The 24,673-nt window shown below is 56.3% G+C and overlaps 2 protein-coding genes across 8 annotated transcripts in view; one reads left to right on the top strand and one right to left on the bottom strand.

Annotated features, from left to right (window-relative positions):
- The window catches only part of ENG (endoglin), a 31,595-nt gene extending 19,615 nt beyond the window's left edge, over window positions 1-11,980 (top strand). Inside the window, exons 4-15 of one of the 5 annotated variants that reach the window (XM_034664575.1) lie at window positions 1,028-1,190; window positions 1,826-1,991; window positions 2,266-2,392; window positions 2,811-2,985; window positions 3,211-3,356; window positions 6,433-6,570; window positions 6,798-6,836; window positions 7,363-7,476; window positions 7,771-8,022; window positions 9,866-9,920; window positions 10,950-11,051; window positions 11,181-11,980. In XM_034664575.1, coding sequence (XP_034520466.1) covers window positions 1,028-1,190; window positions 1,826-1,991; window positions 2,266-2,392; window positions 2,811-2,985; window positions 3,211-3,356; window positions 6,433-6,570; window positions 6,798-6,836; window positions 7,363-7,476; window positions 7,771-8,022; window positions 9,866-9,920; window positions 10,950-11,051; window positions 11,181-11,305 — 1,602 coding nt within the window. In that variant the 3' untranslated portion in view covers window positions 11,306-11,980. Of the gene's footprint in view, window positions 1-1,027; window positions 1,191-1,825; window positions 1,992-2,265; window positions 2,393-2,810; window positions 2,986-3,210; window positions 3,357-6,432; window positions 6,571-6,797; window positions 6,849-7,359; window positions 7,477-7,770; window positions 8,023-9,865; window positions 9,921-10,949; window positions 11,052-11,180 lie in introns of all 5 variants that reach the window. The other 4 variants (XM_034664573.1, XM_002915176.4, XM_034664574.1 and 1 more) reach the window with 4 other exon arrangements.
- On the bottom strand, window positions 6,390-21,823 carry FPGS (folylpolyglutamate synthase). Of its 3 annotated transcripts, XR_004626590.1 has the most exons (17): window positions 21,399-21,823; window positions 20,079-20,207; window positions 19,937-19,990; window positions 19,788-19,852; window positions 17,804-17,918; window positions 17,586-17,666; window positions 17,429-17,490; window positions 17,247-17,349; window positions 16,915-16,992; window positions 16,538-16,685; window positions 16,355-16,444; window positions 15,403-15,553; window positions 15,078-15,153; window positions 14,008-14,074; window positions 13,089-13,217; window positions 6,773-6,979; window positions 6,390-6,530 (listed from the first exon to the last, which is right to left on the bottom strand). XR_004626590.1 is itself a non-coding variant. In XM_034664577.1 (16 exons), the coding sequence occupies exons 1-16, from the start codon at window positions 21,534-21,536 to the stop codon at window positions 12,292-12,294; spliced, it is 1,494 nt and encodes a 497-aa protein (XP_034520468.1). In that variant the 5' UTR covers window positions 21,537-21,822; the 3' UTR covers window positions 10,002-12,291. The 3 variants fall into 3 exon arrangements, 2 of the variants coding, with proteins under 2 accessions (XP_034520468.1, XP_002915221.2); XM_034664577.1 differs by lacking the exons at window positions 6,390-6,530; window positions 6,773-6,979 and adding an exon at window positions 10,002-12,299 and having other exon boundaries at window positions 21,399-21,822; XM_002915175.4 differs by lacking the exons at window positions 6,390-6,530; window positions 6,773-6,979 and having other exon boundaries at window positions 10,002-13,217; window positions 21,399-21,821.
- Window positions 21,824-24,673: the final 2,850 nt, after the last annotated feature.

The raw sequence follows: 24,673 nt of genomic DNA, 5'->3' as shown, positions 1-24,673 counted from the left end.
GCTGCTGTTGCTTCAGAGCAACGACCCTGGCTTTGAAGATGGAATGCAAAGGAACTCTGAGTCAGGGGCCCCAACAACTTCCTCTGACTCCTTAGACTTCCACAGAACACCTCTTCCAGGAAGTCTTCCCTGTTTCCTTCCCCAGGGTCTCTCCTTGAGGCCTGGGCAGTAGAGCTGGTGAGGTGCTAGATTCCCCCCACATTCCCATCCCTGTCCATCCAGAGACCTGTCTTGTTCCCTTGCTTCTATTAAGTAACATCCTCTGTCTTCGGTGGTTTCAAGTTTCTGGATGGTAAGATCCCCCAGGACAGGGACAATCCCCGTTAGTCTTTCATTCCTTCATTTATTCATCTGTTCTTTCTGTCCTTCCTCCCTTCCCTTGTGCAGGGAGCATCTGCTGTGTGCTAGGTATTTGGGTAAAGCTGACACGGCAGGAAAGTCCAGTATTTCTCAGTGCCTACTATGTGTCCGGCACCATGCGGGGGTGGGCAGGGCAGACCCATGATGACACAAGTGTGGGTTGTATGAGTAAGACTGTGGAGGGGGGCACCTGGGTGGCACAGCGGTTGGGCGTCTGCCTTCGGCTCAGGGCGTGATCCCAGAGTTGTGGGATCGAGCCCCACATCAGGCTCCTCTGCTGTGAGCCTGCTTCTTCCTCTCCCACTCCCCCTGCTTGTGCCTTCTCTCACTGGCTGTCTCTATCTCTGTCAAATAAATAAATAAAATCTTTAAAAAAAAAAAAAAGAAAAAAAGGAGTTCATATAGCAGGAGGGGAAATCTTGTCCNGAAGAAGGATGTGTCTCTGTCCGGCAGCAGGTGTGGAAGGGCGATGAGACAGATCTGGCTCTGGGTGGGAGGCTAATGAGGGGGCTCTGGACTTCAGATCCATCAGTCTCAGTATTCTCAGCCCTGCCTTCTCCACTCTGCCAACCGGCTGCCTCCCCAGATTACCTCCCAACCTCCTGAATGGGACAGAGGGGGCTCGGGGCCCAGGAGCAGCACCCTGAGCCTCCCTGTGTCTTCCCAGAACCCCAAACTGATCTTCCAAGGGCACCCAGGAGTCAACACCACACAGCTGCCACCCTTCACCACCAAGAAGCAGTTCCTCGACTGGGCAGAAACGAAGGGCCCCATTGCATCTATCGCTGAGCTGAACGACCCTCAAAGCATCCTCCTCCGTCTGGACCAAGGTCAGCCTCCCCCACAGCCTCTCTGGACTTAGGACTCAGCTCTGAAGAAATGTGAATTCCTCGGGCCCATTTCTCAGATGTGGACACTAAGGCTCTATAATGGGATGTGATCTGCCGCAGGTCACATGTAACAAATCAGTGCTCTCTTGGGACAGTAATTTTTGGCCTAGAAAGCAGCACTTTTATTTATTGCACACCGACTATGTGCTCAGTCCTATGCTAGACATTTGGGGATTCTGTGCAGACAGACCCAGATCCTGCCGTCCTGGAGCCAACACTGGCGAGGAGATGGCAGTAAATATATACACAGATGAATAAATTCCCTAATTTCCGGCCATGGTAAATGCTGGGAAAGATGTGCTGGTGGTCACAGGGCTGCACCCCTAACATGCACCATGGGTTCATGCCTTTACTAACCCTGTGTCCACAGATGAGGAAACAGGCCAGGGGGCTTGCCCCCAGTCACTTGGCAGTAAGTGGTGGAGGGGAGATTTGAATTCAGGTCCTCCCAGCATCCCACTTCTTTGCTGCTCCATCCTGCCCAACGCTCCCCCTCTTTACTGTGGGTGAGGCCGCGCCTCTGTATTAGTGCCAGGCTTTTCAGGGAGGGAACTGAGGTGCGCTTGTCCCCACAGCCCCGAGGGCACCGTCCTCCTGCAATCTGGAACCCCTCAAGGACATGGGCCACACTCTCGAATGGAGCCCGCTCACCCCCGCCTCTGTCCAGGGCTGCCGTTTGGAAGGGGTGCCTGGCCACAAGGAAGCACACATCGTGAGGGTCCTGCCAGGCACCGAGGCCGGGTAAGGGTGCCCGCCCCGCCCCCACAAAGCCCCGCCCCCACAAAGCCCCGCCCATCCCTGGCGAGGTAAGAGCGTCGTTGCCGCCACCTTAGCCCTGGGACTCGCCCCTGTGGGCCAAGCCCCGCCCAGTTCCACGCCCCTCCGGCCGGCCTGCAGTTACCAGGTGAAAGCAGCCGGCTGCCGCCCACCTGACCCCTCCGGACCCGTCTCCATCAGGCCCCGCCCAACCCCGCATTCACGCGCTGCGTTGACGCCGGGGTCTGTCTCCCCGCAGGCCCCGCACGGTGACCGTGAAGGTGGAGCTGCGTTGTGCTTCAGGGGATCCCGACGCTGTGCTTATCCTGCAAGGTCCACCCTATGTGTCCTGGCTCATCGACGCCAACCACAACATGCAGATCTGGGTGAGTCTTGCTCCGCGACCCAGACAGCCCTGCTACGCAGGCCTCACCGAGGTTCTCCAGAGAGAAAACCCAAACTCCCTGCATGAGCACCCTGGCCCTGAGTCTTTACACATGCACCCCCTTCCTCTGTGCACCAGCTATTCTGCCTTCAGACCTTCACCCAGATGGTACCTCTTCCACGAAGCCTTCCATGATCCCCTGGAAAGGCCCCTACCCCAGCCTACAGGGTCAGGGAAGATTCCTGAGGAAGGGAACCCTAAGCTGATCTGAAGGACAAACGGGAGCCAGTAGATGAGGGGAGGTGGCCCAGGGGTAGGAGACTGTAGGAGCAAAGGAGAGAGTGGCCCTGAGGCCTGGCATAACCCTGCTGGGCTGTGTGCCCCCTGACTGTGTCTGTGGCTCCCTGCTCTGTCATTAGACCACTGGTGAATATTCCTTCAAGATCTTTCCAGAGAAGAACATCCGTGGCTTCGTGCTCCCGGATACACCTCAAGGCCTGCTGGGGGAGGCCCGGAGACTCAACGCCAGCATGGTAGCGTCCTTCGTGGAGCTCCCTCTGGCCAGTGTCGTCTCGCTGCAGGCCCACAGCTGCGGTGAGCACCCTCTTCCCTTCCCTGGCCCTCTCCTGGGACCAGTGGCCAGGGCGCGGTGCAGCACCACCGAGCCGCTGTGTGAACCCGGCCCTTGCGTTGGCCGGCGGGAGCCCCATCTTCCCCATCCGCAGGCCGGGTCAGTGAAAGTAGCTAGTTATGGAAGCACTTGGTGCCTGGTGCCCGGGGAGTGCTCAGTGACTTGCCTGCCGGCCTCTGCTGCCCTAGCAGGTGGTGGGCTGCAGACCTCTCCCCCACCCATCCGGACCACCCCTCCCAAGGAGAGCTGCAACCAGGAGCTGCTCCTGTCCCTGATCCAGCCCAAGTGCTCGGAAGACGTCATGACTGTGGTGCTCAAGAAAGATCTCATCTCGGTAAGCGAACCCCTGTGGACCTGGGGAGCTGGTTCTTCCTTTAGGCCAAGAGTCTTGGGATCCTGACCCAGGCAGAGAGACAAATCCCATCCCTCTGCAAGCCTCAGTGTTTCCACCTGTGAAATGGGCTTGATAATGATACCTGCCATGCAGGAAGGGTTAAATGAGATCTGACACAGTAAGCGCTCAATAAACAGGTACTAGTCATCGTTCATTAATCCTAAATGCAGGCTGAGCCGGGCGGGCCCTTAACACAGGATCCTTACGGTATGATCTCCGCCTGACTGAGGAGCAAGGGTACTGACTATAAGAATAACCTGCGATTTTTTTAAATGTGAAAAATTAGGAAAGAAATTCTCAACCTTCCTGGCCAAAGACCATGGCTACCAACATTCTAGTGGGTTTCTTTCTGGAATGTGTTCTCTGTATTTCTTATATGGTGTTATCATCTCCAATGCACTTGTCTGTCTCCTGCTATATTCACTTACTGTATTTTTAGAACTTTGACATATGTACTTAATGGCGCTTTAATAAGCACAAATTATTCCATCATATTGGCATATGCCATAATTAACACCTCCCTTGTTAGACATTTAGGTTGCTTCCAATTGTGCAACAGTATGAAGACACAGAAAATATCACCATGCATTCTTTATATAGGATTGTTTTCTTAGGCTAGACTTCCACATGAGCGAGATTGCTGGGTCAGAATGCATGAATATTCTGTAAGTTTTGATACATGTTGCCAACCCACTTTCCAAAAGATGATTCCCACTTTCACTGCTGATTTAGGAGAGCACTTTGACGCTCTCTCTCCAGACTATTATTTTGTTTAAAAAACAAAACAAAACACCTTTGAAGGGGCGCCTGGCTGGCTCAGTGGGTGCAGCGTGCGACTCTTGGTCTTGGATCATGAGTTCAAGCCCCACGTTGGGTGCAGAGTTGCTTAAAAAATAAAAAATAATAATAGAATTTTAAAAATTAAAAAAAACCTTTGCCAACATGAGAGATGGGACATGGAGTTCCATTCTTGTTTCAATTTATAATTCTTTGATTAGTAGTGAGGGTGGGCATGACTCCATGTGACTTATAATCACCTAAGCTCAGTGTTCTTGATGACTTTTATAAGCATTTTATAGAAAGAAAAACGTTGCGGGCCCTTTGTGCACCATTATTCGAAATAATTTCTCTTTGTTATATCTCTAAATTTTGGCCAAAGTGATTTTTGTGTTTGGGGACATTTTAAAACATTGGGCCAGCCTTGCTGCCCATCTCCCCCTGTGTGATTTCTTCTGTTCTGAGGCAGGAAATCTCGGCCAGAGCCTTGACAAATCACCCATCATCTCAGGGATCTTTAGAATGACACTTAAATCTGTAGTGAGGCACACGTGGAAGTTTTGGGGGGTGTGGGGTACAGGGGCAACATGAAGTGCCACCTGTCTGCTACCCATCTCTTCTCACCCTCTACCTTCCTCTGGCCCAGCAGGTGCCAGGAGGTGAAGGAGATAGTGCAGGGCCCCACTGGCTGGCATGACTGCGGCCCAGGCCAAATCTCACGCGCGCGCGCACGCACACACACACACACACACACACACACACACAATCTGCCCATTTTCTCTGAGTACAGCATTCGTATAGAAGAGAATACAAAGAAAAGGGTAGGAATAAAATTACCCCAACATGGAACATTCTGCCTGCTCACTGACTTAAGAAATGTGGTCAGTGTGCAGAGCTGGGATTCCAGGCCTATGTGTCACTGGGGCTTCACCCAGGGTCATTTTTATTTGGTGGGCTGTTATCTCCTCAGGTGGCTCTGGGCACCTGAGGGATGGTAGCCGTCAGGGGTGGCATTCTGGAGGAGACGTGAGTTAGCTGGATTCAAGTGGGACCTCCAACAGCTCTCTCAACTCGAAGACGCCGAGATTCTTTGACTCTGTGATCCCAAGAGCGTGACTGAAAAATTCTAAGACTGATTTTTCTAAGACAGGAGATGGCAAACTGTGGCCCTCTGCCTGTTTTGTAAATCAAATTTTGTTAGCATACAGCCACACCCATTCATTTACATATGTTCTAGAGCCGCTTTCGGGCTATGATGGCAAAGTTGGGTAATTACAACAGAGACCTCTCTCTCTGGCTGTCTCTATCTCTGTTGAATAAATAAATAAATAAAATCTTTAAAAAAAACAAACAACAGAGACCAAATAGCCCACAAAACCTAACGGATTTACCATCTGACCGGAAAATTTTGCCAACTCCGGGTCTAAGAGTCTAGGGTTCCTTTTTTTTTTTTTTTTTTTTATTCTATTTATTTGAGAGAGAGACCAAGAGAGCAGGGTGAGGGGCAGACAGAGAAGCTGACTCTTCGCCGAGCAAGGAGCCCGATGCAGGGTTCCATCCCAGGACTCCAGGATCATGACCTGAGCTAAAGGCAGACACCTAACCAACTGAGCCACCCAGGTGCCCCAGAGTCTAGGGTTCTGAGACTGGATTCTGCTGGTGGGATCTCCATGCCCCTGAGGCTGTGGGCAATGATTATATGTAGAACTCAAATGAATGTTTTTTTTTTTTAAAGATTTTATTTATTTATTTATTTGACAGAGAGACAGCCAGCGAGAGAGGTAACACAAGCAGGGGGAGTGGGAGAGGAAGAAGCAGGCCCATAGCAGAGGAGCCTGATGTGGGGCTCGATGCCAGAACGCTGGGATCAGCCCTGAGCCGAAGGCAGACGCTTAACGACTGCGCCACCCAGGCGCCCCATCAAATGAATGTTTTTAATTACATCTGCGTTTATTCTAATTATATATATCAGGAGGAAAGCAGCAAATCAAGCTCATGATGTCACAGGTGGTATTTCTTAGGACCAGGCTAAGTACAACAGTGAGCGTAGTTCAGGAAAAGCATTAAGTCTTAACTGGTGTGGTCTGATAAGATCTAACACAAATGAAGAGGGAGGAGAGGAATGGCTGTGACTCGGGAGCCCTGAGCTCTGTCAGTCCTGGGTGCTGGGGTGTGAGGGACAGGCCGCAGAGAGCCCCACACGTCCTGACGCTGCCCCTCCACTCCGACCCTGGCCCAGACTCTGAGGTGCACCATCACAAGCCTGACGTTCTCGGACCCCCGCTGTCAGGCCGAGGACAGAGACGACCAGCTGGTCCTGCGCAGCGCCTACTCCAACTGTGGCATGAAAGTGACAGAAAATGTGGTCAGGAATGAGGTAAGAGCAAGGGCGGGCAGGAAAGGTGTCAGCCAGCTTAGCTGGTGCCTCCTGACCTTCCAGGCCGGGGGGCCTTTGGGAGAGGGGGTGTGGTGCTCAGTTGGAAGACAAGCTTATTAGCCCTTGGTTAAGCCTCAGTCTCCCCATCCATAAAATGGGTGTGTTGGGTGGGATCCCCTCTGGGGTACTTTCTGGCTCTGACCTGCTCCTTGGCTCTTTTCCTGCAGGTGGTCGTCAACCTCTTGTCAAGCTCATCACCGCAGTGGGTGAGATGGAGGGTTACCATGCTAACCCATCTGGTTCAGGGTCCTGGCGCCCCTTCCTGGCCTGGGAGGGGAGTAGGCCTTAGGAAACTCAGGCCCCGATCCTGGCAGGCCATGTTAGCTTCAGGGTGCCTCAGTCTTCCCTTCTGTACAACGGGAGCAGCACTGTTTCGGGTTACATTCTCGGCCTCTCAAGTCAGAAAGTTCTAGTACGTACTGGCTGTGTGGCCTTGTGCCAATCAATTAAGCTTTCTGGACCCAAAGGTCGTATCTGTAAACGGGGGCCTACGAAAGGATCTCCCCCATGGGGGCGCTTCTGAGCAGTCACTGATATGACACATGGGGAAGCATTCTCCCAGGCCTGGCGCAGAGCAAGGTCTCGATAAAGATTACCTTTGTTTGTTTTGTTTAAAGGGGGGCGGTCAGGCAGCAACTCGGGACCCTGGCTCGTGCTCCCACCCCCACCCCCCCTTACCTTCCTAGCTGGGTACCTCCCAGACTGACCAAGCCCCCCTGTCTCCCACAGAAGAAGGTGCACTGCATCAACATGGACAGCCTCTCCCTCCAGCTGGGCCTGTTCCTCAGCCCACACTTCCTCCAGGCCTCCAACACCATCGAGCTGGGCCAGCAGGGCTTTGTGCAGGTACTGGACTGGACCGCGCAGGCCTGCCCGCTCTTGGGGTTCTCAGAGCCTTTGGCACCATGAGTAGAGGGAAGGTGTGCACTGAACCCCCCAGAGGAAAGAGGGAGCCAGCCCAGAGGAAAGAGGGGAGGGACAGCCCAGAGACACTGGGTGGAATGTCCCCTCCTCCTCATTTGCTCTGGGTGCACCCAAGACTGTCCTTCCACCGCCAGGGGGAGCCCCAGAATGAGTCTAGCTTATTTCACAAGGGTGGTGTCGAGTAACTGACCATGTCACTCTTACCTACCCTCGTAGGTGAGCATGTCCCCACCGATCCCGGAGCTCATGCTCCAGCTGGACAGCTGCCACCTGGATTTGGGGCCCGATGCGGACACTGTGGAACTCATCCAGAGCCAGACTGCCAAGGGCAGCTGTGTGAGCCTGCTGTCCCCAGGCCCCGCTGGTGACGTGCGCTTCAGCTTCCTCCTCCGTGGCTACATGGTGCCCACGCCCACGCCCGGCACCCTCAGCTGCACCGTAGCCCTGCGTTCGCGGAGCCTGTCCCCGGTGAGTGGGGCCCCAGCTTCAAGGGTGGCTTCGGGTCTCGGGTTTCCAGGAAGGGAAGTGACAGCCCCTGATGTGGGACCAGCTGGTGTGCGGCTTCTGGTTACCAAGGCTACTCCTTCTGCCACCCGACAGCCTGCTGGTGGCTTTGCTGTGCCCTGGACATTAGTAGGATTTGCAGCTACATCCATCCACCCTTCCTTCCAGTACCCAGGCTTCCTTGCTTCCACCCATCCTCCCATCCCTCCTTCATTCCTTTTTCTTCCATCCACCCATCCTTCCACTATCTATCCATCCTTCCTCCCAACCACTTATCCATCCACCAACCACCCATCTATTCTTCCTTCCATCCATCCGTCCTTCCACCCATTCATCTGTCCGCCATCCATCCATTCATCCACCACCCATCTATCCACCCTTCCATCCACTCATCATTCCACCATCCATTCATCCTTTGCATCATCCATCCTTTCATCCTTCATGCATTTCTTCCATCGACCCATCCTTCCACTATCTATCCATCCTTCCTTCCAATCACTTACCCTTCCACCATCCATCCACCCATCTATTCTTCCATCCATCCGTCCTTCAATCCATTCATCTGTCCACCGTCCATCCACCAACCATCCATCCACTCATCATTCCACCATCCATTCATCCTTTGTATCCATCTATCCAACCTTCCTTTTCTTCCATCCTTCATGCATTTCTNTTCCACTGTCCACCGTCCATCCACCAACCATCCATCCACTCATCATTCCACCATCCATTCATCCTTTGTATCCATCTATCCAACCTTCCTTTTCTTCCATCCTTCATGCATTTCTTCCATCCATCTTCCATCTGTGTGTCCTTCCATTCTTCCTTCCACCCACCCCTCCATCCTTTCTTCCTTCCATTCATTCATCCTTCCAACCTTCATGCCTTTCTTCCTTCCCCCCTTCCATCCCCCCTTCCATCCATCCTTCCTTCCATCCTGCCTTCTACCATCCCACCCAGTCCTCCATTGGTCCCTCTTTCCCACCCAGTCATCCATTCATTAGTTGATACTTCTTACCATCCCACCCAGTCATTCATCCATAGTCCTTCCACCATCCCAGTCAGCCAGCCAGCCTCCTACCATCCCAACCAGTCATCCACCCAACCCAGTCATCCATTCATTAGTTGATACTTCTTACCATCCCACCCAGTCATTCATCCATAGTCCTTCCACCATCCCAGTCAGCCAGCCAGCCTCCTACCATCCCAACCAGTCATCCATCCACCCAGGAATCCGTGCACTTTCCCAGTAATACAGTCACCAATGTCATTAAACAGGAGATCTCAGCAAAGAGGGTTAAAATAAAGGACACAAAATTCTGATTTTCTGCTTCCCCATCCAGTGGGGAATCCCTGTCCTCAGGCACACAGCCCTGGACACACATATCCCCAGGTCTTGGCACACAGAAGGGTCTCCAGGATTAGAAACTTTTCTGGTTGTATGAAGCTAGGCAAGCCTTTGGGGCCACTCCTGAGTAGGCCTGCCCCTTCCACCTTCAGGGGGCTAACCTGGCTTATCTCTCCCAGGTGTTCACAAGGGTCACAGATGCAGTGCAGAGCGCCCCACAATCCTCATGGGATTCGGGAGTCTCCCAGGGAACATCCTGGTAGCAGCCAAGGGTTGTCCACCCAAACCCCTCCCTCAGCACGACTTGCTCTAAGGCTCACAGCTAGAAAGTGGTGGGATGGGATCCAAAGCCAAGGTGCCAGGGTGGGTTGGGACAGGCCAGGGTACAGAGCGAGGGAATAAGCCCGGTAGCTGCCGCCTGCAGGCTCTGCTATCCACCACTCTCTTCTCCTCCCCCAGGATGTCCACAGGACTATCTCCCTGCGTCTGAACATCGTCAGCCCTGGCCTGCCCGGTGAGTCTCTCTAGGGTTCCAGCGGCTGAGGCCAGCATGGAACCTGATGGATGGCCCAGAGGGCTGCAGCACAGACACATGCAGGGAGGACCCGAGAGAGAGCATCCCTGGGAAGAGGGGCACAAGGGCCCCCAGCAGCCTAGCATAGGATCCGTGTTGCATCGTCTAGCTAGAAAGCCTTTGCTCCTGACTACCCCATGGACCGGATCCCAGGCATTTAGGTTTTCCTAATCCCCATGGTTGCTAGCTGACCTTGCTTGGGGTGGGGGTGGGGATCCTGGAATCAAATGAGGCAGAAGGCACGTTAGAGCAGGGCTGGCCTCACCCCCTTAAGGCCCCCAGTGTGGAGAATGCCCCTTCAACCCGGGGCCCCCAACAGGCCGGAAAGTCACTGACACTGGGGGCAGAAGTCGGGGGGGGGGCACCTGCTTCCTTGCCACCCTACCTGGGTTAGGATGGGGCCCTGACCCTGACCCATGACCAAGAGAGCAGGGCTAATCACCCCACTGCGTCGGTGGGAACTCCGTTCCAAGGGAAGGCCCATACTCACCCAGGAGTCAGGAGTGTAGACGGAATGAGGCTTGGGAAAACCCAAGAGCAGAGTGAAGAGCCCTCAGAAGCACTTGGCCCGTTCCTACCATAGTACAGGGCTCTGAGGGGGGCGGGGATTGACCCAAGGTCACATGGGGTGGGGCAGGCTCTGCACTCCCAGGCCCCACTCACTCTGCTCGGATTATACCATCCATTCTCCCTAAAACTGCACCTCCATCAGCCTTGGAAGGCAGAGGCACGGCCCAAAGGCCTGGCTGGGCCTTCTGGGTGGATGGTCAGAACAGCCATGGCTCAGTGCCAGGCACGGGTGTGATGAACCCATCTGCTAGATGAGAAGACTGAGGTCCAGAGAAGTCAGGGTCGGGGGCCGAACTGGGACTGACGCCCAACCCTGTGCTCCTGGCCAGCCCAACACGGTAGGGGGCTAGGGTGGGGGCCGCAGCACTGACTGCAGCCATCCCGCCCTTGCGTGCACAGACAAAGGCCTCGTCCTGCCCGCCGTGCTGGGCATCACCTTCGGCGCCTTCCTCATTGGGGCCCTGCTCACCGCCGCACTCTGGTACATCTACTCGCACACGCGTGAGTATCCCAGGCCCCCTCCATGAGTGCTCAGGACCCCTCTGCCACCATCACCTGGGGGAGCCCGGGGGAGCCTCTGGGGGAGTGGGGAGCCCTGGCCGGGGCCCTGACCTCCGCCCCTGCCCCCAGGTCCCCCCGGCAAGCGGGAGCCCGTGGTGGCGGTGGCTGCCCCGGCCTCCTCGGAGAGCAGTAGCACCAACCACAGCATCGGGAGCACCCAGAGCACCCCCTGCTCCACCAGCAGCATGGCGTAGCACCCGGCCCGGAGACCTGGGGGCCCCCCAGCCAGCCCTCGCCCAGCAGGAGAGACTGAGCAGCCGCGAGCTGGGAGCCACTGGCCATGAACTTGTCCCGGGACCCCAATCCCTCCACTCGACCAAGGATGGACCCTGCCCTCTGCGCCCACCCCTCCTGCCTCCCTCTCCGAGGCCTGCTGCCAGCGGGGGCACCAGCGTGGAACACCTTGGGGTCCCCCCGCCCCATCCCACAGAACCTTCAAACCCAGTGGGCCTGGACTGTGGCTGCCCAGGACCGTGGAGCGAGAGACCACTGCCCTATAAGTCCACGCTGTTGTAGAAACCGAGTCCCTGTCATTTTCTCCTGGATCCAGCACCTGGTGACCTGGGCTGGGTGGGAGGAGAGAACTCAGAGCAGACTCACCAGCCCACCCAGGCCTCCTCCACGGAAACAGAAGAGGGCCAGCCCAGAGCCACCCGGACCTGCTCCCAGCGGCCTCCACACCTGGACTGGACCTACGCTGACAAGGGAAACAGAAGCCTAGGGGTGCCCAGCCTGGGAACAGGGGAGCCTAACTCCTCCCCGCAACTGTCACATGGAGACCCCCGAGGCAGGCATCCAACGGGAAGTGGCCCGTCTGGCCTGGACCCACCCCTATATACTCACCACCAATAAATTAGACCATGAAATCAGTGCTGGGCTGGGCTGGGAAGCCTAAAATGGGTGGGGAGGTGACCGCTCTGGGGTCAAACCCTGAACCTGCCACTTGATTGATTGATTGATTGATTGGCTCTCTGACTGTGGGCAGGTTCCGTGGCTGCTTCAAACCAGCCAGTTCCCTCACCTGTCACGAGGTCTCCGTGGGAGGTCGGCAAATCCATACCTGGCCTGTGGCCAACGGACAGGAGTCCAGTGTTCTCGCTTCAGACCCGCCCGACAGCCTGGGCTCCTACCCGCTCCGGTTCCTGCATCAGCGGCAGCCCTCAGGCCTCTATTGTGTGCTTTAGGAAGCTAGAGATTAAGACGCTTAAACATTTTGCCATTTCTTTTTTAAAAAAACAGTTAAAGGCTTTAATTGACTCCAGCCATCCTCGTCTCTAGTGGGTCCCAGGCAGGAGTCCTTTCATCCACAGAAGGCCACTAAGAGGTAATCTATCAACCAGCACCCAGCAGGACCCTAGGCCTGGCCAGGCAGCTCACACAGTAAGCTGGGCCTGAGCCAGGAGGCAGGCAGGGTGGCAAGGGAGGTGGGCTGCATAGTCTGGCCTACTACGACAGCGGGAGAACCAGGAAGCCCCCTGGCTGGCTGTCGGGAGGAAGGAGAGGCCAAAGGCACCCTAGGCTCAGACAGAGGATGTCCCATCTTAGCCTCCCCCTCTAGCCCTCGATCTTGCTGCCCGGAACCTGGGCCAGTCTGGACGAAATCAGAAAAGCAGACAACAAAAGGCACCTAACAGGAGTTCATGGAGAGATGCAGGGCAGGCGTGGGAGACCCCCACTTCCAACCCCACCACCTGGGCTACTGGGACAGGGCAGGCTCCAGCAGCTTCAGGACGCCGCCCACCAGGTGCAAGCTGCCCGTGACCAGTACGTGGATGGCGGCGGCCTCCTGGAGCACGCCGGCCCCGCTGCCTGCCACCGGGTGGGCAAGGAGGCCCTGAGGGGGATTGGGTGGCTGAAAGACGGGGTCCCGGCCTTGGCTGATCCACTGCAGGGCATGGGAGATGCAGCTGAAGACGAGGGAGCTGGTGCTGTGGGTGCGGGGTGGGCGGGAAGCCAGCAGCAAGGATGTGGGCTCACCAGGCTCCGGGCTGGCGGGGCTCCAGGGGTCCGGGCTGGCCTGCTCCTCAGCCAGGTGGCTCCAGTGCCGCTGGTGCGCAAGGCAGCGGAGCAGCACCTGGTCCAGGGTCACCATGAAGTTCTGCTGGTCTGCGGGGCACAAGGAAGGGCGCGTCAGCCACAGGAACGGGCGGGGGGTGGGGCAGGCACGCTGGGAGCACCAGAAGGGCCTCGGAGTGGGCCGTGTTGGGAGGAAACGGAGACACAGATGGTGACTCGCCCCCATCCCGGGGCCGGCGGGACGCAGGCCCAGGCAGCTTAGCTGCAAAGCCGGAGCTGTTGCGCACCGGACCCCTCCCCCCACCAGCCCCGTTGCCTTCACCTAGAAAGCAGGATCCAGCGCACGGGCGGGCTAAGTACAAATGCGGATTCCTGGACACCTCCCGACAGTCTGCTGCGGGGCCCGGGGATCTGCATGTGTTTTACACTATTTCAAATTTTTTTGAAGGTGACCCACAGTAAATACACTTTACGATGGCAACTCAGTACTCGCACAGGTGTAGACAAGATGTCTGGGACAGGATCGTCCTAGAACAGTACCTCCCCTTAGCACAAGGCACACGTATTTTCTACTTCATTTGAAAAGTGCTGGTTTCTACCCACTAAATGGATGGTAAAACCAATGGTGGGTTGCAGCCCGCAGCTTGAAAACCGTCCCCCGCCCCCGCCCCAGGAATTCTGTTTTGATATTGTGGTCACAATATCCGAAACGTACCAGAGAGTATTTGTCCATACAGTAACACGAATCTGGCTCCTACCCTGGACCTCCCGTTCAGAAGCCCCCACTGTCACCATCAGAGCAGACCACTGAAGGGCCTTCCGCCCCCCCCCACCCCACCCCCCNCGCGCACGCCCAGAGCCCAGGCCTGTCACATCTTACCTGCGCTGCCAGCAGACGACACGTCTGTCAGGTTAGGGCAGAAGACAGCATAGTCAAACTGACAGGGCTAGGAGGCCAAGAGGAAAGACTTGGGGTCAGAGGCCCGAGAGGGTGCCCCACCACCCTGACTGGCACACAGCACCCCCATCCCCATCTCGGGAGATGCCCCCACTCAGCTGAACTCGAGTGATGCTGTATAAACCCAGCCAGAGCACCGCAGCAGCCCGTCTGCCTCAGTGTACCCTGCAGGCCCGTGGCCCGGGCAGCACGGCCCACTGTACAAATGGGGACATTGAGACTGGCTGGGGAGGGGTGACTTGCTTAAGATCACCCAGCTACAGGGGCGCCTGGGTGGCACAGCGGTTAAGCGTCTGCCTTCGGCTCAGGGCGTGATCCCGGCGTTATGGGATCGAGCCCCACGTCAGGCTCTTCCGCTATGAGCCTGCTTCTTCCTCTCCCACTCCCCGCTTGTGTTCCCTCTCTCACTGGCTGTCTATCTCTGTCAAATAAATAAATAAAATCTTTAAAAAAAAAAAAAAAAGATCACCCAGCTACGGAGCAGGCCCCAAATCCAGGATGGGGAAGGGCTTTGCCTGCACAATGAGAGAGATGAACAGTCAGCCTCCTGGTCTGTGAACTAGGAAATGATCCCTAGGAACCACTTCGGCCCTGACTGCCTAGGGCACCTCGACTTCCCTGAGCAGAGAGGGGCCCCTACACGCTCTGTAGCTCAGAAACTCCTTGAACCATCTCTGAAATGCCATCTCTCGTCTAGAGTCATATGCTAGTGGCTGACGGAGCTTATGCCAAGCGAGTCCAGAGTCTGTACCTTACGCCACTACCTGGTCCTGCCTTTAACTCTGGGCTTCAGCCTGACCCCGCAGGACGAGGGCAGTGACCTAGACCTCCCGACCAGCCCGGGGCCTTTACGTTTAATCCTCAGGACCGTTCAGGGGAGCTCCACCTTAGAGTTGGAGAAACAGAGGCCCAGGGATGAAGGCACCTCTGGGGATCCCACGGCCAGAACCAGGGCTGGTTGGCCTGTCCCCCACCCCCAGCTGGCCCCTCACCTGCAGCAGCTTCAGCAGGGCCGCGGGATCCCGGTCCCCAGTGGCATTGAAGAGCAAGACGCGCACCTCAGGGCCGCTGGGAGAGGGGCGGGGATGGGGGGATGGGGGGATGGGATGGATGGTCAGAGAGGGGTACCCATCTTTCTTCCAGAAACTTCCCCTCCTGCCACCTGGTCCAGCCCCAGCAGCGCCCCCCAGCGTCTGGCCCCTCTATCCCCGAGGCCCCACCCCCCTCTCCTGGCCCAGTCCTGACCCTGACCCTGTTCTCCTTCGCACCCCCCCTTTCCCCAGACAGGCCCCACGAAGCCCCACCCCGGAAGCTCACTGGCTCGGCCTGTGGCTGCGGTGCAGCGCCTGGCGGAACCAACGCACGCAGGCCTGAACGCTGCTGGCGGTATGCGCGCCGTCCAGGTACCAGGTGAGGGGCCCGCGCCGCAGCACCTGCGTCCGGCCCAGCCACTCTGTGTCCCGAAGCCCTGCAGGGGGGCAAGGTGGCCAGCTCCCACCCTAGTCCTCAACTCACACTCACACACACACCCTAGTCCTCGACTCAAACACACACACACACACACACACACACACACCCCACACCCCTATACTCCCAGGGCCCTGCCGTCGCTCTCCCTCTCAGCTAATGAGCCAAGCCCCCCTCTTACTCTTAGGCACCAGTCACTGGGATCAGCTCTTGGGCTGCCTCCAATGATGGGATCTTCCCGGCAGCCCTGGGAGGGGACTATCATCTATTAGTCCCATATTACAAGTAGGCGGACAGTCCTTAGCCCAGAGAGATTAGGTCACAGAGCCAAGCATGCCGGGATGTGATCTGAAATCTGCCTGGCTCCCGTCAGGGCCCTGACAGTGGGCCTGGCACGGTGGGCACACTGGAATCATTGGCGAAAGGGGTTTAGCTGCTCTGAGCACCTACTATGTGCTGAAAGCTTTGGGGATAGGGGAAGCAAGAAGCCTGACAATCTCCTATTCTCTCCAGACCTCACGGGCTTACGATGATGACAAGAACGCCAGTAGCAGCAACCACTGACTGGGCACTGTATCCCAAAGCCACCAGGCCCTGGCCTCAGCCCCTTAGTGACAGTGGGTCCTGTCATCACCTCATCTGGCAGGTGGGAAAACTGAGGCTCAGAGTCCATGAACCAGGGAAGCTTACTGACTTCAGAGGCCTTTGTCCTGGGCACCATCTCAAACCGCCCCCACCTCTCAAACAGGAAACTCAAAGAAACATCTGAGGGGGCCTGGCCGGGCAGGCATATCCAGCTCACCATGCCGCATGTGGGACGTGGGCTGGAACACGGGTGCCAGGGGCATCTGCCGCAAGACGCTGGGCCGAGACACCTTCAGCTCCCCGAGGCCTGAGGAGGGAGGGGCTGCTGTGTGGACTGGGCGTGCACAGGACCTTCAGAGGCAGGCTCCAGGGCCCCCGCCCCACACGCCTGCCCACTTACCCTGGTGGCCCTTTTGCTGCAGCCAGCAGCGAGCCAGCTGCAAGGCCAAGGCGGCGTTGGACCGCTGGTGCTCTCCCTCCAGGCCCAGGGTCAGCGGCGGCCCCCCTTCCTCCAGGGCTTCCAGTGGCGGGCACAGGTAGAGAGGACACTGCCAAGGAGACGGGCAGCGGCGGCTCAGGGGAGCCGTCCCTGACACTGTGGGTCCTTCCATCTTTCCACATCAACCAGAACCCACCAAACCCTGCTCGGAGAACCAAAATGTGCTCCAGCTGGTCGAGCAGTTGCCCCTCACTGCACAGACGGGCATGCTGAGGCCCATAAGGCTGATGTGCCCTGCCAGTCAGCGGCTACCCCCTCCGCAGGGCTTCCAGACTCACGGAGATGTGCTGGGCACGGTCCCGCAGCACTGCCAGGGGACCGTCGGGCTGGAGCACCGTGAAAGCAGGGACGCCACACTGCGAAGGAGAGGACGGGAGGGAGATGGCTGCAGCTACAGCCCATGCCTGGGTCTGGGCAGCTCACTTCGCTTCCCCCCAGAGGGGAGGGCAGGGGGCTCTTGCTCCAGTCGCACACAGAGCTGAGACAAGAACCCAGACGCTACTGACGCCCACGACCCTGTCCTGAGTCAGGGTCCAGAGGGCCCTGCCCCAGCCCCACTTCCCAGGCCCAGGCCGTCCACACGCCTCCTCTCCCCAGGGCTGCCTGGTACCTTGAAGATGCCCCCTTTCTGCCACGCGATCTCTTCCACTGTGTCCCCCAGAAGGCTGGTGTGGTCGATGCCGAGAGAGGAGATGCCACACACCACAGGCTTCCTGCAGGAGACAGAAGGGCCCTGACGGCGATGCCCTGGGCTCGTGGCCACCGTCCTTCTCCCCAAGCAGCAGGCCTCACCTGATGATGTTGGTGCAGTCGTAAGCGCCACCAATGCCCACTTCTACCACCGCCAGGTCCACCTGCAGAGGACCAGGGGGCACATCAGGGGCCCTGCACACCCAGCCGGCTGAGATTCCTCTCCCCAAGGCCTTGGACACAGGACCTCGGCACGTACCTTCTCTTGGAGGAAGATGTGGAAGGCCATGAGCGTGAGGAAGCGGAAGTATGCGGGCATGGAGACGCAGCTGCTGCTGTCCTGTGGACGGGAACACGTCAGAGCCCAAGGCCTCACCGCCTCTGCTCTGGGGAGATGGGGCTCTGGGACGCCCAGCCCCCTCTGGGTCTCTCCAGCGCCCCCTCCCCTGCCCGCCCGCAGCCCTCCTGCACGCGCACCTTGGTCTCCTCCAGCCGGTGGTAGAGGCGCCAGAAGTGCTTGGTGAAGAGCTCGGGGCTTACGGGCTGCCCGTTGATGCGGATCCGCTCCCGCACCTGCACCAGGTGGGGAGAGCTGCCGGGAGACCTGTGGTCATCGGGACTCCCTTCCCGAGCCCCCCACACCTGTCTTCAGAAACCCAGATCTGACCGTGTCACCGCCCTGCTGACAATCCTTCCGTGACATCCCTCTGGCCTCCAGCGTCCCAGCTCCTCACCCAGCCTCCTGGCCCCTGGGGGCGCTGATGCCACTGGCGTGGGCTTCACCTCTCCCACATTGCGACAGCTCCCTGCGGCCCAGCCCCTCCCGCCTATCTGGAGTTCCTTCGGCCTGCCCCCCCTCACCTGGCTCACTCCACACGTCTTGTCTGAGTTGGCCCCCTCCCCCCCACCCAAACAGGCTGATCAGGAATGTGCTCTGGGCTCCAACAGGCCCCAGGGTTTTACACATCTCACACGCACACGCGCACGCGCGCGGCAGTCACTCTGCCAACATCTGCCCCCACACCGTCTGTCTTCCTGCCCTGGAGGGCAAGGCCTATCTGTGCGCTCAAGATGCAGCCCCAGGCCGGCCCACGAGGCTACAGGGGCCGAAGTCAAAGGCTGGGTTTTTACCCCAAAAAATACAAAAAAATTTTTAAAGTTTCATTATTTTTTAAAGTAACCTTCAGACCCAATGTGGGGCTCGAATTCACAACCACAGAGATCGAGAGTCGCACGCTCCCGCCAATGAGCCAGCCGGGTCGTCCACCCCAAAAATTATTTTAGAAGCACGATCATCTGTCAGCTTATAATTGAATCCTCCAAGCCCTTCTCGTATTAGAAGTCCTTCCCTACATTTCTTTCTTTTGAACAAAGAACTGTGGAGAGAAAATATGGCCTGAAATGGCATCAGTCAGCTGATTTCCAACGGTGACAGAAATCACTTGATGGAACTGGTAAGATAAAAGGAAGCAAAAATCCTAAGTCCTTCCGCCACAAGGACCAGATCCTGGGCACTTCACCGCCACCGTAATCCCATTGCTTTCCTGGTGACCAGCTAAGGAGAGGTACGTGCAGTGCAGCGGGGAGGGCCCCACGTCTGGTCCACACCCCATCGTCTGGTGTGAGTTTGGGTGCCTGAGGGCAAGCACAAGGAGGCTAAGCGGCAGCTGGGGCCAGCAGGGCGGAAGGGAGGCCCCGACACGTGGACATCATAAGCCACCTCATCACTTAAGCCCTAACAAGCCAGATTTTCTGCTCCTTACTGCAAAGACATCCAAATTGATAAATATTCCTCTGTGATTTTACAGCTGTAGGTGGGGGCGTCTGGCTGGTTCAGTCGGTAGAGCGTGCAACGCTTGATCATGGGGTTGTGAGTTCAAGCCCCGAGTTGGGTATAGAGGGGACTTAAAAATTTTTTTAAATTAAAAATAAAATAAAATATGGGGTGCCTGGGTAGCACAGTCGTTAAAGCATCTGCCTGCAGCTCAGGGCGTGATCCTGGCGTTCCGGGATGGAGTCCCACATCGGGCTCCTCCGCTGGGAGCCTGCTTCTTCCTCTCCCACTCCCCCTGCTTGTGTTCCCTCTCTCGCTGGCTGTCTGTCACATAAGTAAATAAAATCTTTAAAAAAAATAAAAAATAAAATAAAATAAAACCTGTACATGGAATTTAAGTTTGTAAAAAGCTATCTGATGACTCTAGCTATGGACTTCGTTTACACATTCAAGTTGCTGCCCACCCCCTCCCGAATCTGTTTCATGACAAAAATTAAGGACTGCCACAAACTTTGGGCAATACGGTAAAAGCTAATGGAATGGTTATTGAACATTGGGGAATCAACATTGGGCAGAGAGACAGGCGGCTAAGCCTCTGCTAGTTGGTTCCACACACCCCCNTTCCACACACCGCCCCCCCCCCCCCCAGAGAGCTAAGAGATCCCACATTCCTGCACACCTCAGTACCTAAAGAATCCTGTCTTCAGGCCATAGCTGCGGAGAATACGTTCGGTGAAGGCACAAGTGGAACCCTAGAAAGAAAAGGTGCCATGTGAGCGGGCCCCACCCTCCCACCCCATCAGGTGGATAGCCTACCCCTGAGTCCTGTCCCTCACCTTCCCCTTGGTCCCAGTGACGTGAATGATGTTCAGCTGGTCCAAGTCTTCCACCTGAGACATACAGACAACTGCCTCAGCCACAGACTCAGAGGTGGGGTGGGGGTGGGGTGGGGGCGGTCCCAGGCCTCGCCCACCTTACCTGCAGCCCACTCCGGGCCAAATACAGCTTCATCGCTTCCAGCTGTGTCTGAGGGTCACCCCGCTGGCGCTTCACCTGCTCCAGGTAGCCAGCATTGGTCTGCAGGGTGTTCAGTGTGCGCACAGCATCCTGGCAACCACGGTCCCCGGGTAGCAGGTTAAGACTCACCAGCACTCCACAGAAACAGAGGGACCCCAGGGCATCCGTGGCCAAGCCAGGGCACCATGCCTACCAATGCCAGCCCTGTGGCCCCAGCCTAGAGGTTAGGCACTGGTGAGACAGAAGTGGCATCTTTCCAGCTCTGGCAGAGATGGGAGCCTGGGGCAGTTCGGCCCCACCCAGGAGTGTCAGGTAAAGCAGGTTACAAAACTTAACGGGAGAAGCCTTGCTTCCTGTTCCCAGTTTGGGCTTCCCAGTCTTACGCCCCCCTCCAACACCGGGGCCTTTGCCCTCTTCCTTCCAATGACATCCACAGCTATACTGGGCCCTAAATTGGGGGTGGGGGTTGCAGGAGCAGAACCACAGAAGGCTGGGGTCTTAGAACTGGAGGAATTCGAACTAGGAATCCCTGGAGGCCTCCATGCCCAACCCTGAGGATGGGGTTCCACTTTCTGACCCAAAGAAGAGCTGCTTGAAGCATCCACATGGGGGAAAGGAGGAAGCTCCAAGGAAGACGGGTATAACCGGGGTCACCCAGCCGGGAAGGGGGGTAGCTGCAGCCACAGGACAGTCTACACTGCGAGTCAGAGTGGAGATGCTATTTATTTCCCCTTAGGGCCTCAACAGATGACCCATTAAACTGTGTCATCTGCCTGGCAGGCAAAAGGTGTGGTCTATGGAAACCGGCCCCTACAACACAGCCAGGTGGAAATTTTCTGTTTTCCAGATTCTTAACCCTACCAATATCCCTGATTCCTGCCTGCTCACCAATCCCAGACACTTGGATCTCTATCTCCTGAATCCTGGAGACTCCAACCCGATACCAACTCTTGAATCTCTCAAGTCTGAACTCCTGAAACTCTTTCCCCTCCTACCCCCCACGCGCCAACCGCTAATTGGGACTCTGGACCGCCTATCACTGGGCGCCCCTTCCCACTAAGGCGAGACGACACTTCAGCCTCAGAATTCCCAGAACCGGCGGCCCAGGCCCAACTTCCTGGTCCCTGTCCCCACCCCCGGGCTCTAGGATGTCCCCGCCCCCAGGTCCCCCACTGCCAGGCTCCCGGTCCACCCCAGCCTCAGGCCGCGGAGTCCGGACGCCGTGTGGCTCAGGCCCGGCTCACGTGTCCTCGCACGACCGCCAGTCTGCCCGCCGGATACCTGATACTCCATGCCCGGCTCCTGCGGCGCGGGCCACGCGCTCAACCCTCGCCACGCCGTGACCCCGGTCGTTGCACCGCGCGGAGAAACTGCTGCCAGGAAGAGAGCGGCGCGCAGGTGGCAGCGTGCCTGCGACATAGTCCTAGCGCCCGTTACCACTCGCTAGGCCAGGCCCGGAGACGCCTCGCCCCGCCTCGCCCCGTCTTGCCTCGCCCCTGCCCTCTGCCAATCAGCGCCGCCCAGGGAGTCCTCCGGAACCAATAAGAATCTGCGAGATGCCATATTTGTGAGGGGCAGGGGCGGGGCGGAGCGGAGGGTTTCGTCCCTGTTTGTGAGGGGCATGTTCCCTGGGGCGTTCTCTGCGCTCAGCATCTCCAGGACCCGGCCACACCCCCCAAAATAGTCCCAGTCTGCAACCCTCAGCCCGGTGATCCGCCAGAACTAGCCGTGAGCCGGGACAGAAGACGGAGCTAGCGGACACTTGTATGGAGGTCATTGAATTCAAGCCCCGAAATGTCGCGGTTTAACGCAGAGACCGCAGGCTGCGGGTATTGGACTCTGCACTTCTGAATCTGACAACCCGATTGAGAGGCAATAGACCAAAACCCAAGCACCTGCACCGCTGGGGCCACCGCCGTCCCTGGACAGCCTGGGAAGGCGTCCTGGAAGAAGCGACATCCTGGCAGAGGCCTGGGGATGAGGCGGAGTCAGCGAGGTGGCGGAGCGGTTGCGGGGGAGAGGTTTCCAGGTAAAGGCTGGGAACGCAGTGTGAAAAGGAAAGGATTAAGAGGAAGAGGGAGGGGTGAAGAGGGGGAGAGAGAGAATGGGAGAGAAAGAGAACTAGCCAGAGGGAACTGCACTTCCACGGGATGGGGCCTAGTGCCCCAAAAGATCCAGCAGGACTTTGTAGCCTAAGAAATTTGGATTAAATTTGGACAACAATAAAATGGTCTTAAAGAAAAATAGCAAGGGGCACCCGGGTGTCTCAAGCTTCTGTCTTTGGCTCAGGTCATAATCCTTGGTCCTGGGACTGAGCGCCCCTCCCTGGGCTCTCTGCTCAGCAGAGAGCCTGCTTCTCCCCTGCCCCCTCTGCCACTCCCCCAGCTTGTGCCTGTGCTCTCTCTCAAATAAATAAAGTCTTTTTTAAAAAGGTAAAGAAAGATGACAAGGTCAGGTTTGCACTTTGGAAGACTTACTGTGTGGAGAATGAACTGGAAGAGCCATGTGGGAAGGAGACAGTAATCTATCCTAGCTATGGGTGAGGAGGACTCATCCTGGACTTTTTCCTGTCTTTGACCTTCTTGGCCCCAACTGCGATCATGGAAAAAGTAGCACGGAGATTTTTTTTTTTCTTTTTTTAAATAACAAGGTATGCCTGTAATTTCTTTTTCAGATCCCTCGGTGGGATTAAAAAGTTTCTTTCACATAGCATTGCCATGCTCCCTACTCTTGGTTCTCTTTCCCCTGTACTCATTCTTCAAGCATTTTCTCGTGTCCCCGACTGAGATCATTGCAATGACCAAACAATTTCAGAATGCTGTGATTATTATGACATTCCTTAAGCAAGTTCATCAAGATGTCGCATTCTTCAGTGCGCAAGCGTAGACATAAGAGAACGCAGCTTTAGGAGAAGGTGATGGAACACGACAGAGCAACCTGACTCTTGGCCACCCCAGTGATGAGGGAGCAGAAGGCAAGCCAAAGACAAAGCAGAAGCTGACACCCTGCAACCTCCCCTTACCCCCCCACTCCTGGATGGGACATGTGTGACATTCTTCCAGGAATCCCCCAACTATCTTAATGTTAATGCCTTGCTAGAGGAGAAACATAGCCCTAACTTGAACATGGCAAGGCCTCCAGGATCTTGTAGGTCCTCTTTAGCGTATGAAAGTTCTTTTTTCCTTACCTCCCCCAACCCCATAGTAGATAATCAGCCATGGATCACAACCCCCGTGCAGCAGCTCTTTCTACCCACGGGTCCTGTCCGTGTTCTTTAATAAACCACCATTGCACCAAAGATGTCACAAGAATTCTTTCTTGGCCGTCGGCTTCGAACCCTAACGTCTTTCCGACATCAACCAGGAGGGTGGAAGTGACAGTCACCAGTGAAGAATCCCCATCCAAAGGCTGGTAGCCTGGGCGGCGGGGCAGCTCCCGGCAGTGAAGGCTCCCATGCCCTCCGCAGCTGACCTGACTCAGAGATTCCCTTTACATAGCTCAGGTGCCAGAGGGTGTGTGGACTTGGGGGGGCGGGGGGCGGGGTTGCTACAGACAACTCTCTAGGGAAGTCCCCACAGACAAAAGACAGCCCATCAAACAACTGATGGGATTCCAGCACCTCCTTCTCTCTTTCCTGCCAGCATTGGGGGGTAAATATTTATCAGAGATTGTTTGATTTTGAAATAAACATATGACATGTTGGAAAGATTCCATCATTGGCTGGACTTCTGCTCTTCACATCACCGCTGGGCACCCTGACCCTGGCCCCATGGGAAATAGAGAGGTGCTTCATTTCTTGGAAATGTTCTCTATGCATATGCATATACTGCCTAATAACTGCATAAAAATGATCGGAAAGGAGCTCTACATGTTTTTCTTTGTGGGATCCTGGCAGGCTCAGTCCATACAGCATGCAAGTCTTGACCTCGGGGTTACAAGTGAGAGCCCCAGGTTGGGTGTAGAGTTGACTTAAAAAGAAAAATCTTTAAAAATAAAAATCCAATGTTTTTCTTTTGCTCACCCCCACCCCTCACGTTCCTCCTTTGGTGAACTTCAAGTACGCATCCCACAGTTTTCCAAGCCTGTGAGGTGACAGACTCATCTAGACAGCTATAGGACTTTGTCCATGCACGTGGCAATATTTTCTGCATCCTAACACTCCTTATTCGACAAGAAGCTTACAGGGATCCCTCGAAGGTACTGACTTAGCAAATAGTTAAAGAGCGCTCCTCTGGGCCAGGCCCTGTTCTAAACACTTTCTACACAGTTGGTCATTTATCCGTCATGACCCTATAAGACAGGTACTAGTGTGAACATCCTCCAAAAATGAGACTGGCAGGGAAAAGGAGATCCCGGAGGGAGACTCCCTCCTCCCAGGTCAGCTTGTCTACATTCCTGAATCTTAACTAATCTCTTTCTCTTTGCCCTGAGCAAAGGAGTTTGTGTCACTTTCCCCTCAAGCCTTCTCTAGAGCTGGGTGGTGGTGGTGGGGGAGTGAAGGGGTGAATTGGCATTCTTGAAAATCATTGAGCTACTGACTTCAGTTCCACTTGGAA

This window comes from Ailuropoda melanoleuca, chromosome 7 (assembly GCF_002007445.2).
Source record: "Ailuropoda melanoleuca isolate Jingjing chromosome 7, ASM200744v2, whole genome shotgun sequence".
Classification (NCBI taxonomy): domain Eukaryota; kingdom Metazoa; phylum Chordata; class Mammalia; order Carnivora; family Ursidae; genus Ailuropoda; species Ailuropoda melanoleuca.
This window is presented reverse-complemented; position numbering and strand designations above follow the sequence as displayed.

Excerpts from the sequence above, each read along its gene's own strand:
- FPGS (XM_002915175.4), bottom strand. The coding sequence starts at position 21,536 with ATGTCGCAGGCACGCTGCCACCTGCGCGCCGCTCTCTTCCTGGCAGCA. Across the intron at positions 17,919-19,787 it reads CTGAAGACAGGATTCTTTAG|CTCTCCCCACCTGGTGCAGG; the intron begins GTACTGAGGTGT and ends GTCTCCCGGCAG. Across the intron at positions 17,667-17,803 it reads ACCGGCTGGAGGAGACCAAG|GACAGCAGCAGCTGCGTCTC; the intron begins GTGCGCGTGCAG and ends TCCCGTCCACAG.